This window comes from Apteryx mantelli, unplaced genomic scaffold, assembly GCF_036417845.1.
Source record: "Apteryx mantelli isolate bAptMan1 unplaced genomic scaffold, bAptMan1.hap1 HAP1_SCAFFOLD_40, whole genome shotgun sequence".
Taxonomy (NCBI): Eukaryota; Metazoa; Chordata; class Aves; order Apterygiformes; family Apterygidae; genus Apteryx; species Apteryx mantelli.
This window is the reverse complement of record NW_027118755.1, coordinates 159,919-171,218: the sequence shown is the minus strand read 5'-3', so window position 1 is coordinate 171,218 and position 11,300 is coordinate 159,919. Positions and strand designations below refer to the sequence as shown.

The 11,300-nt window shown below is 54.4% G+C and overlaps 1 protein-coding gene across 2 annotated transcripts; it reads left to right on the top strand.

Moving 5' to 3' along the window:
• The first annotated feature begins 496 nt into the window (after positions 1–496).
• On the top strand, positions 497–6,445 carry LOC136996495 (SUN domain-containing protein 3-like). 2 transcript variants are annotated; one of them, XM_067317419.1, is made up of 10 exons: positions 497–620; positions 1,054–1,141; positions 1,562–1,623; positions 2,972–3,012; positions 3,436–3,607; positions 4,491–4,575; positions 5,153–5,268; positions 5,376–5,543; positions 6,027–6,119; positions 6,249–6,445. In XM_067317419.1, exons 5-10 carry the CDS (start codon positions 3,596–3,598, stop codon positions 6,408–6,410), a joined length of 636 nt encoding a protein of 211 aa, XP_067173520.1. In that variant the 5' UTR covers positions 497–620; positions 1,054–1,141; positions 1,562–1,623; positions 2,972–3,012; positions 3,436–3,595; the 3' UTR covers positions 6,411–6,445. The 2 variants fall into 2 exon arrangements, with proteins under 2 accessions (XP_067173520.1, XP_067173521.1); XM_067317420.1 differs by lacking the exons at positions 497–620; positions 1,054–1,141; positions 1,562–1,623; positions 2,972–3,012 and having other exon boundaries at positions 3,406–3,607.
• The last annotated feature ends 4,855 nt before the right edge of the window (positions 6,446–11,300 follow it).

Genomic DNA, 11,300 nt, shown 5'->3' with positions numbered 1-11,300 from the left:
ATACTTGGTAGGAGACATTGTGATTTCCGAGGATTGCCTCTCTGCTGAAGAGGAGAGCAACTCCTGTTTCCTGTCAGGTTGAGCTTGGCCTGGAAACGTGGCGCTGCCTTTTCTGCTGTGACGTCACCGACCGCTGTTGACATCACAAGCCATCGCCGCTGTGTGAGGTAGCAAGAGCAGGGCGGCAGCTGCGGGCTGCCCCTGCCGCTTGCTCACTCTCTGTCGTGACGGCAAGGAGATCAGAGCGCTTTTGGGCCACAGCTGAGCGAACAGGGTGCTTGGCAGCTGCGTCTCTGCACCTATGTTCAGAAACCGAGGCCAAGACGTACGCTGGTACGGATGTGCTGCTTTGGAGAGTTTTCGGAAGCCTCCTCTCTTTTCCTCAAGTGCCTTTTGCACCTAATCAGCCTGGGGTGGGGGTGTGTGTGGGGGATGGACGGGGGAAGAGCACAAGGACAGCCTCCGAGCTCAGTGTAAAGCTGGCTGAAGGCAACAGCAGATAGCGCGTGCCCTGTGTGCCTCAGACGCTTTTCTTTCTCGTAGGCAACCTGCGAGCCAAGGGCCTGTTCTCCAGAGCCCTGGAGTCTACGGGCAGGACCAACGCCAGCTTCAGCGTCCAGGTAAAAGGAAGCTGAGACGATTCTTAAGTGCAGCTCCCTCTGCTTATTTACATTCGCAATGCGGATCGTTTCATGGAAGGTGAACGAGGTGGTCAGAGGCAGAGCAGGAGCTGCCAGAAGCCCTGGCCTTAGGCTGTGCCGCAAGGTCCTAGGGACCATGACAGGCAGCTCTGCTCATGAACTAAGAGGCCGACCCTCTGTAGCCCTAACAGGGAAAAATGACCTCATGAATTAGTGATTTTTGGACTGAAGGGAATTCATTTCCCTTGCCCTGTGCTGCTTGCAGCTGCAGAGCAACTGACAGAAGCAGGAGCAAGTGCCCGAAAGAGGAGAATGCCTCCTGCCCTCTGCCGACACCAAGAGGACGAGTAGAACCTTAACGTAGAATTCTGCATGAGCTCACTGCACTTTTTGCATCTTGACTGTTTTTCAGGAGCTTTCGGGCTCATCTTGCATTTCCTGCTGCTGAGCGTGATGTTTCCTCAGCGCTTTGTGCTCCAAGTTGTGGGCACTACTGCAAGGTAAAGCTGAGGGAGAATCTTTTCTTGCGAGTCGGGGGAGAAGTGTATGGGCGCAAGCACCGATTGGATGGTGGGCAGGAGAAAGAGGTGTGAATGATGTGCCTTCCGTCTCCAAAGAATCGCCTCTACTGCCATAGGCAGGAAGCACGGCCCTAGCTTTCCTTGGCACTGCTTCTCCTGTTCTGGAGTTAATCCTCCATCCCTAGCTGCTCAGTTCCAATGCTCGCCCTCCCGAATGCCCCATTGCCACCGCGGGTGAAAACTCGACCACTGGCTGGAGCTCGTGCGGGAGCAGGCCACTTCCCAAGTCAGGAATGGCAGCTGCAAGAGCTGCAGTCGCTACTGCTGCTCTGGAGTGTGCTTAGGAGCTGCAGAGCTGCAGCCAGCTTCAGCCTTCTTTTCCTCTGTGCTCCTCCATAGGCAAATGAAGGCTCGGAAGACGGTTCTGCTGGTGCTGCTTGCTCTGTTTTGCTGCCTTTTTGGTGAGTGTCTGTAGAGGCTGCAAGTAACGGTGGCTCTTTACGAGAGACGCAGTGCTTCCTTCTGCCTGGGTCCACGTAGACGGCTGTGGCCAGAGGAGCGCAAGTAGGAGCAGGAGGTCCCTGAGAGAGGGGTGGCCCGCTTGCACGTGCCTCCGAGCAAGGGGAGTGGGGATGGGAAGAGGGTGCCTTGCTTTTGCCCAGAGCTGAAGCCAGTTCTCCTAAGCCTGGGGAGAGGCAGTGGCTAGCCTGCCCTGTTCGCCCCACGAAGTGGAGAAGCTTCCTTCAGGAGAAAGGAGCATGTCCCGGGGAAGGACTCTTCATCTGTTCGGAGGCCCCTCTTCCATCGTTCTCTCTTGCCAAGAAGAAGAGTGGAGAGACAATGATGGCATGTGTGCCCGACCCTCGGAGTGGAGCAGGCAGCCCTGTGGAGGGAGGCAGCTGGTTAAGGTCTCACGAAGCGCTAAAAAAGCCCGGGAGATGCCCAGGGTTGGCTTGCCACCCTTCCCAAGTAGTCTGCAGCCTCAGAAGCGCTTGCATGCCTGAAGCACTGGAGCCCTGCTTGCACACAACTCTTCCGGCATGAGCAAGTTCCAAGTGTAAATAGAGCTTTGGTTTGTGACTGACAGGTGTTTACCACGTGGGGCTGCTTGATGGCGAAAGCATCTGGACGAGCAGAGCAGCATCGAAGGCCTGCATCTTCTCCTCTTTTAAAGCTGTCTGCCAGCAGGTGACCTTCTGAGTGCCTCAAATGAAAGCTGCTTCTGCCAGCCTTAGCTCAAGGGCATCAAGTGCGGCTTTGTTAAAAGTGCCTTTCTTTCGGGGGCTAGGGCAAGGTCCACGAGCCACATTGCCAGGTCTGTCAGGTGAAGGTGAATTGCTCTGGGCACCAGACATAGCAGAGAGCTGAACATGCTCCGCTGTTCTGCAGGTGTGGGTCTGTAAGTTTCTGCAAAGCACTGTGTTGCTTTTGAGATCTTGAGTCTTTTGGTTTGGCTCATTCTTTGCCCAGCCGTTCAACGTAGCAACCCCTAAAAAATAGGTGTGTGTGTGTCTGATTAAGCAAGCAACTTGATAGTAGAAGGGCTTTTTAAGAATCGATCTGTTGAATTGCAGGAAATTTCAAAGGCTAGATGCTTCTCGAATACCACACTAGGCAGTGTGAATTGTGTTCTCTTGCCTGGCAGTCTGTCGTGATCATTTCCCAGTGCATGATAGGGGAGTAGCGGAGTCCCCGGAGGCACGGTGTCTGTGCCTGTTTGCTTCCCGTTGCTGTAAAGGCCGTAGAGCTTCATTTCTGCAGTAGGCCTGTTAGTGTTTGGACTGAATGTTGCCTTTCTTGTCCCTCTAGGAGGAGTTTCCTCTCTCTGGCGTGCACGTGAAGACGCAGAGGTAAAAATGATTTCCTCTTGACTAGATGATGCTCTAGAGGAGCTCCAGTCCCGTCTCACACCATCTTCACGTGACACAATTCCCACAGCTCTTCCCCCACTGCCCTGTCTGCCTTTGCGCCTTGCCTTTCTCGCCGGTGGTCAGCTCTATGTCGAGGTGCCTTCGAGGCCTGGAGCAAGCCCTGCGTGAGCCCCTTAGCTAGGGCTGGGCTGTTGGAAGCTCCACCTTTCTGCTGCTTGACAAGGGGCATAGGGGTAGTCGCCATGCTGCAGCTGCTTCTGCAGCTCTCAGCCACTGATGGGAGTCCAGCCACCTGATGCTGCCAGTCACCTCAGGGAGGTTTGTTGCCTCTCTCCCATTCCCGTGGCATAGCAGCAGCCCGCCAAAACGGTGGTCTCTGTCTCTGTGGCGCACTTCTTCCAGGCAAGCGGATGAGGTGTTAGGAGCAGTACTCGGTGAAATCGAGACCCTCCAAGGACAGCTGCGTGAGCTCCAGGAAGTCCTTCACGCTCTGCGATGGAGCACAAAGGACATTGCCCGGCGCGCTCTCGGCGAAGCCCTGAAGCAGACTGAGCTCCCGGGCATGACAGGACAGGTAAGGGGCCATTGCAGGAGGCTCTCGTCAGAGATTTTTTTTCCGCAGCCCGGCACGTATGCTAGTAGGGTTCCCTGCCAGAGGCAGCAGAAAGGCTTGTGCTGCTGCAACAAGTATGATGGGTCTCTGCAGTTGCTTCTTCTGTGGCTGCACGCTCCTTGCAGGGCAGCAGAGGGCCGCAAAGGGAGTTGCACTTGTCTTCAGCTCCTCTTCCTCTCAGTCTAGGTATCATCTCTGGTAACAAACTGGAAGGACAGTCCCTGCAGCCCCTATTTCCACCTGCTGCTGATGTGGCAGCCAGTTCTCCGGGAGACCTTGTAACGCAGCTGCCTGAGTGGCGCCTGGCAGCCTTGGGTTCACGTTGGCTTTGCTGACGCAGGGGCAAGCCGCTGTTCCAGCCAGGGTTCCTGCTCTCCTGCTCTGGGGAATGCAGTTGGAAAAGGGGCTGGGTCATAAGCGCTGTGGGCCATGAAGGCTCTCTCCTCGGCCGTTTGCTCAGCCTCCTACGACCCCTGTGCAGGCACTGTCAGCACAAGTGTTCTGCCCTAGAAAAGGTGTCCTTCAGCTCCAGGAGGAGCTCCTGCAAAGCAAGGAGGGAGCTGGTGGCGAGCCAGAGAGAGGCCGCTGCCAATGGCCTGCCCCTGTGCATTGTAAGAGGAAGAAAGACGTTCCCGCAACTTCAGCTTTCGGAGCGCTGGAGTGAGCAGCCCCGCTATTCTGATACTAGCCAATGAGAGCCGAGCAAACCTGGGAGCTTTTCAGGGAATTGCCAAGCTCCTTAGGGCAGAGTGCAACAGCCAAGTTCACCTTAGCTGGCCCAGTAGGGGAGCTGGCATGTGCCTCCTTGCCGCTAATACCTGCTCTCTTTTGTGTTCCTTGCCAGGATGCTCAGAAGTTAATCGATGAAGCACTGGAGAAGCTGGAATATAACCAAGTCCAGATGCCGGATTTTGCCCGCAAAGCATCAGGTGCGGCTCTAAAGGCACAGGAAGAAGCAAGCCAGGGCACCTCCTGTCTATGCTTAGGCCTATGTTAGCTTTCCTTTTCCACGGCCCATTAGCACAGCTGAACGAGTCCCTGCTGTGTGTTGCAGGGGGCTGACGCAAGGAAGACAGAGGTGACTATCACTGCTGGAGATCTAGGAAGACATAGTAGCATTTTTCAAGTTGACAGTGCAGTGCAAAGAGGCATCACGGTGGCAGTGTTCATTAGGACACAGCTATGCGGGCATCCCTTGGTTCCTCCTTGGGGAGCCCTATGTGGAGTCCATGGAAGTAAGAGTGGAGGGAAAGGAGGCAGGTAGCAGGGCTGCGACTGTTCACATACAAGACGGTTGTTCAAGAAGTCCTTTTCTCTCTGAGTCTGCCTGGCGTTCATGCATGTCAGGAACTGAAATAACTGTCGTAGGGGAGCGTCTCTGTTGCTTGTCTGAGGCCAGGTGCACAGCCTGCGTGGTTCCTGAGATGCTCCGGATAGATCACAGCCCTAGAAACAGATGCAGTCCTCGAGGGAAGGCAGGACTTGATGGGTGCATTCGTGTTTCAGGGGCTACCATCGTGCATTCCAAGACTTCTGCCTCCTTCCGCAATACCAAAGGAATACTCTACTGGGCTGGGCTGCCATTGCTGCACTCCATGAAGTCTCCTGAGGTTCTCCTTGAGGTAGGCCCAGCAAGAAACAGAGAGCAAGCAAGCTGGCGGGGGGGACCAAATGCACTGTTGAGAGTTTCCCTTTGCCACACGAACAGTGTGCATTGTTCTTCTTTCAGCCTGCAAATCAGCCGGGAAACTGCTGGTCTTTCGCCGGGAGTCAGGGTCATGTCTTCATCAAGCTGCCTAAAGCAATCTTTCCACGAGCTGTTACTCTGGAACATATTTCAGTGAGAGTGTCCCCTGGAGAAAACATCTCCAGTGCTCCAAAGGACTTTGCTGTCTATGTAAGCGGTTTCTAGAGTCGGGGGGTTGTGAGGAGCATTTCTAAGCCTTGCAGCAAGGGCAGCGGCGGGCGGGTGAATAGAGGTCCCGCAATGCCGGGAGGCTTCTCCCAGGCCTGTGACTTCCTCCGAGCCTGGAGAAGAAACAAATTGCTTTGAGTTACTCCATTTCCTTTACACTCCTTTCCTTTGTGGTGTGCACTTGAAGCAAAGCTTCCCATTTCGGGGGCCACGCGCTACTAAATGAGCCCTGAGTTACGGGAGTTGGCACACTGGCTCTGCCACGACTCCTCCCAAATAATGAAGCTTGCCCCTACTTGCTCTTTCCTCCTTGGTGCCAATTCTCTTTCCTGCACACCCAAAGTTGCTCTTCCCAACACTGCCACCTAGGCCTCATTCTGGCCGCTTCGTTAGTTCCCCTAGGGAAGCTGCGTCTTCCCGCTGTGTACCTCACTCTCTTGTTTTCTCCCCCCCGTCTTTGTGTAGGGGATGAAGGCAGAAAACGAGGAGCAGGGGCTGTTCCTAGGAGAGTTCACGTACATGGCTGCAGAACATGCCTTTGAGACTTTCCAGCTGAAGGTACGGTGAGGAAGAGGCAGGAGAAGCGTAGGAGAGGAGGAAGAGGAGGAGAAGTGTAGCTGGCAGGGGAGAAGCTCTAAGTAGTCAAAAGATAGAGAGGAAAAGACAGCTGCTTTCTTCTCATTTCAGAACGAGCGCTCTGACTCCATACAATACGTGAAGCTGGAGGTGCTGAGCAACTGGGGCCACCCGGAATACACATGCGTGTATCGACTGAGGGTCCACGGTGATGCGGTACCCACCGAAGAGGACTCTGCGTGGCACTCTGCTGGAAACAACAGAGTTCACTGAATAAAGCCTGCAAGATTTGAGCAGCGGTGGTGATGGGCTACTTAGTGTGCCTTTCCCGCCTCCTTTTGAGGCAGACTGCTCTGTCCTTGACGGCGCCTCTTGAAATCCTTCTTGGCACTCTGATCGACTCGTTGCCGTAATTAAGATGTCACCCGCAGAACTGGCTAGGCCTTCGCCAGTCCTTCCAGCATTTTTCGCGCACAGCGAAGGGCTATTGCTGGAGAATGAGGAAACCGGGGAGGAAACCGGGGAAAGCAAGAGAGCTTTCCTTAAAGTGTAAATGCAGAAATCCTCCTAGACTCGGAGGACAGTGGGAGAGCAAAGCAGCAGTTTGCCAGGCCATTTTAGCGAGCCACTGCTGTCCCTGGTTCCTTATGCTGTGCGTGACGTGACACGTATGGGCTGCAGGAGGTGGTTTCAGAGGTCAGAGGGACTCCCTGACCAAGGTCTTTTCAATATTCCACGCATGGACTATGGAGGGTGGAATGCTTCCTACCAAAATTTACTTCTTTGAAGAGAGTTGATGTTACACTAGATTCTTGATTTGGCAGAGTGATACAGCAATGCACTGCAATCACAAGACAGGTAATACGGGTCTCAGTTCCACTGAGCCTAATGCAGCAATTGCAATGGACAGTTCAGTCACAATACCGATGTGATTCCCGTTACTGCTCTCTAGAATATGCTTGTTATGGAAAATCAGGCTCGCCGGCCTCCATAACAGGGTCCGACCCTAGGTTCCTGCTGAGGCAGAAGTTCGAAGTCAGATTGGAGAGAAATAAAATTTAATGATACACGTGCGGTAATTACAGCTCGAGCTGGGTGCCTCCAAAGAGGGACCTCGAATAAAGAAATCCCTGGGCAATTATACCCTTACAATCTAAATTCCCCACCCCTTAAGCGATAGTTTGGACCAATAGTAATAGTCAGGTCTGGGGTCTTCCCCTTCTTCCTTGGGCCCCTTCATTGTCTCTAGGCAGGCTGCTGCTTTTCTTATCTTCAAGGTTGGCTACTCCTGTTGTCCGTGTAACTTCTTTATTTCTCCAGTTTGAACCGGCTCTGGGGCCCCCTTTTACTTATCTAAGTAAAAGTTCACAGCAAGTTCACAGCCTGAGGCCTAAGGCTTCAGCAAATTTAGCTACTAATGCTAAGCAAGTTATGCTAAGCAATTAATTCTAGACAGCTTCAGTTCAATATTCTCTTAACAATGCTCACTATTGCGACATAGCTGTTTATCTAAAACAAAGGCCAGCCCCGGTGCCCTTGGTGTTGAGATAAAGTCAGCTTTCTGTGCAACAGCTGTGGACAGTCACACCCTCCATGATCCCAAGAACTTCATGGGCACATCCCCCTTGCCCATCTCCTCTGAGCCTTCCTCCATCGTAGGGCTGTATTGGTCGGTCACCTTCCGCTCCTTGGCTCAGACCAACAGTTAACGATTCCTGCTGTTGCACGGTGAGCTTAATACACTCACCGTATGAGTGACCAGCCCTCTTGCCTGTGCACGGTGAGGGTCAAAACATTGAGATACACACACACACACACACACACACACACACACACAGATATGTATATATATATATACATATATATGTATGTGAAAGTGGTAATTTACAATAGTTTAGTATGTGATTTAACTTGAGGTGGTATTTCATTCATGCGTACTACTGGATTTTTAAGAGAAGAGAGCCATATCAAGGTTACAACAAGGAACACTACAGTGATGATTAACAGCATGAGCATAGGATGTAACATTAGTCCCAGTACTGGTTTCTACTTTTGCTAATGGAACCAGTTCATTATTATCACACATCACTTCCACTTCTCTCTCTACGAAGCGTTTTCCAGTTTCAGACAGATGTTGAGTAACCTTGGTGTTTTGTTTGACAAAGTTGTCTAGCTGATGGAAGGTTTCTGCAAGTGTTCCTGAAGTACTAAACGCTGCAAAGTAAGACATCGTCTGTTCAGTCAAATGAGAAGCTAACCCGTAAGTCTGCTTGGTGATTTGGTCGGAAACATATGTCACCTTACAACGGCAAACGTTGCCAGGTCCAAAATTTACATCGTCTTCGAAGTGACTAGCTTTGAGGGCGCGTACACACGCACATCCCAAACCGTTGTCATAGCCTCGTGTCTCCTTACCATGGCTACGTTGCTAGATGCAGCTACCAGATGACTGTTTCATACTGCGTAACTCTGAAGCTCTAGGCATGCTAGGGCAGGTCCGTCCTCGACTGGATAGCCAGTAGGTGTGAAGTTTACGAATCTCAAAAGTGTCATTAGTATTACAATGCAAACGATCTCCTGCCACTGTAGGAACCCGTTTCAGTCTACTGTCAAATCCATGTGCAGCTTCCCATCCTGTGTTGCTACAAATAGTTCCATTTAGATTAACTTTAGATCTGAGGGTCGGTGCAACACTCTTGCCTACTACCAGGAGCTTCAGACAAGAATGCACCCAAAGACACCAGCAGAAACCAGCAGAAACCAGCTGAAAGCAAGGTTAGGAACAAGACACCTTTGTCAAGCAAAGGAATGAGCCAAGCCGAGACCATATCTGGAAAAGGAGCTCAGAGTTCATGGAAAAGGCACCTCTTCAGCAAGCACTAGGGACCACCAGAGACCCCCATAGAAGCCCCCTGGAGACTCAGCCCGCATGCGTAATGACTATGTAAATATGATAATTAGTTCCAGGAAATAGAATGAATATGTCTAATCATTCCGGGAAATGTAAGGCATATGTATGTGTCACCGAAATCGCCGTTTGGTAACATATGTAACAAAGCACTAGAAACTTTGGCTAATGCAACACGGGGCGTGCACGTTGGGCGGAGCGATCCCCCGTGCACCCGGCGCTGTAATGAAGAGAATGCCTGCTTCTTAATACTCCATTGGTGTTAAGGAGTTTTACTGCCGATTTCGGTGACAGTAGGGTAGGGCGATAGGACAATATTGTACTGTCCTGTATCATCTACTTGCCAAGTTTCACAGAGTACTTTGCCTTCCCTGACCCTGGCAAACTGTTGTCCTTTTGACATGTACCGTGTCATTCTTTGACATGTACCATGTCAATCTAACATCGCTTCGTGCACTGCAAACGCTGGAAAGTGCCATCAGAAAATGCCCACGAATACCTTCGGTATACGAGCTAGGGAAAACAACGACAACAAGCATCCAACAGCCTTCTCACTTATGGCGCAGGCAAGCCGCAGGGCGAGCAACGCGGGATACACCTCAGAGCGCGGCGCGCTGCGGCCGCAGCCCTCCCGCTCGGGGGCACAAGCGAGCGCGGCCGGGGCCGGGGCCGGGGCCGGGGCCGGGGCCGGCAGAGGCGCGGTGCTTGCCGCGAGCAGCATAGCAGCGGCTGCGGGGTGTGGGCGGCTCCTTGACGGCGCTCCTCATCCCGGGGACCTGCCTCAGGGAGAGACGAGAGCGAAAGCCGGCCCGGGCTGCGCCCCCCCACCGCCGCGCGGCTCCGCGCCAGGCAGCGACACCCAAGGGCTGCGCGCTCCTCGCCGCCGCGGCCGCCCAGCTCCCTCGCGACCCCTCCGTGCACCGGCGGAACCGACCGGCCCCGCGCGAAGCCGCCCAACCGCCCGCCGTCCCCATGGCGACGGCGGCGGCGGCTCAGGGCCGGTCGACGCCCCGCCTCACCCCGCCCCATCTGCAGGGGGCGTGGCCTGCGGCCAGCACGCCCCGGAGCCGCGGCGGGGAGGCGGGCGGGGGAGGCGCGCAAGCCCCGCCCCCCGCCATGTTGCCTGGTGGTGGCTGGCGCGGGGGGGTGTCGCGGCCCCGGCCCCGGCCCCGGCGGCGGTGAGGGCCGAGGCGCAGGGCAGCCCGTCCGCTGCCCTCCTCAGGCAGTCCGCAGCTGGGCGTGGGCCCGGCACGTGTGCTCAGCGGGGGCTGCTCTCGGGGGCGCAGGCTGCCTGCCGTCGCGGCGTGCTGGCCGGGCTGGGGTCGGCTGTGCAGGCCCACCGAAGCGCAGCAAGAATACTCCCGGCCACGGAGGGATTTATGCTCCCCGTCGAGCCGTGTGAGGTTTGGTGCCTCTGCCCTTCGCAGGGCGTAGCAGAAGGCGTCGCGAAGGGTGTTTTTGCTCTGTGTGGTGCGCTCTTGCTAGGCAAGCAGGTGAGGAGCGAGGAGCTGAGCAGCCAAGTTCACCTTGGCTGGCCTTGTTGGGGGGGCTGGGATGCGCCTGGCTGCCCGTTCGTTTTCCCGCTAAGAGCCGCTCTCCTATGTGTTCCTTCCCAGGACGTGCACAAGGTAACCAACGAAGCGCTGGAGAAGCTGGAAGGTAAGCAAGTGCAGATGCCCGATTATGCCCACAAATCGTCAGGTGCGGCTAGAGCACCCGAGCAGCGAAGGCAGGGCACCTTGCAGAGCGCCTGCTGTCTAGCTGGACGAGATGTGCATTTGAAGGTCCCCAGTGGCAGGAGAGACAGGGTCAAAAGTCGAGGGGTGCCGCATGCTCGAAAGGCGCAGTGACTGACAGAGTGTGTAATGTAGGGGGTGGCTGTGTTAGCTTTCCTTTTCCACAGCCTTCTGGGCTAGTTGAATGAGTCCCTGCTGTGTGTTCCAGGGGGCTCATGCAAGGAAGACAGAGGTGACTATCACTGCTGGAGATGTAGGAACACGTAGTAGCACTTCTCAGGTTGACAGACCCACGACAGGCATCTTTTTCTTGAGAGAGGGGGGAGAACTGTGTTGGCACAAGTACTGACTGGATGGTGGTCAGGAGAAACAGGTGTGAATGGTGTCCCTTCCGTCTCCAGAGAATCGCCTCTACTGCCATAGGCAGGAAGCACGGCCCTAGCTTTCATTGGCACTGCTTAGTGAGCACAGGTGGGCACTGGCAGCCAGCACTGTTTTCTTGCCTCCAACTTAATTTGC

Excerpts from the sequence above, each read along its gene's own strand:
- LOC136996495 (XM_067317419.1), top strand. Across the intron at positions 4,576-5,152 it reads TTTTGCCCGCAAAGCATCAG|GGGCTACCATCGTGCATTCC; the intron begins GTGCGGCTCTAA and ends TTCGTGTTTCAG. Across the intron at positions 5,269-5,375 it reads CTCCTGAGGTTCTCCTTGAG|CCTGCAAATCAGCCGGGAAA; the intron begins GTAGGCCCAGCA and ends TTCTTCTTTCAG.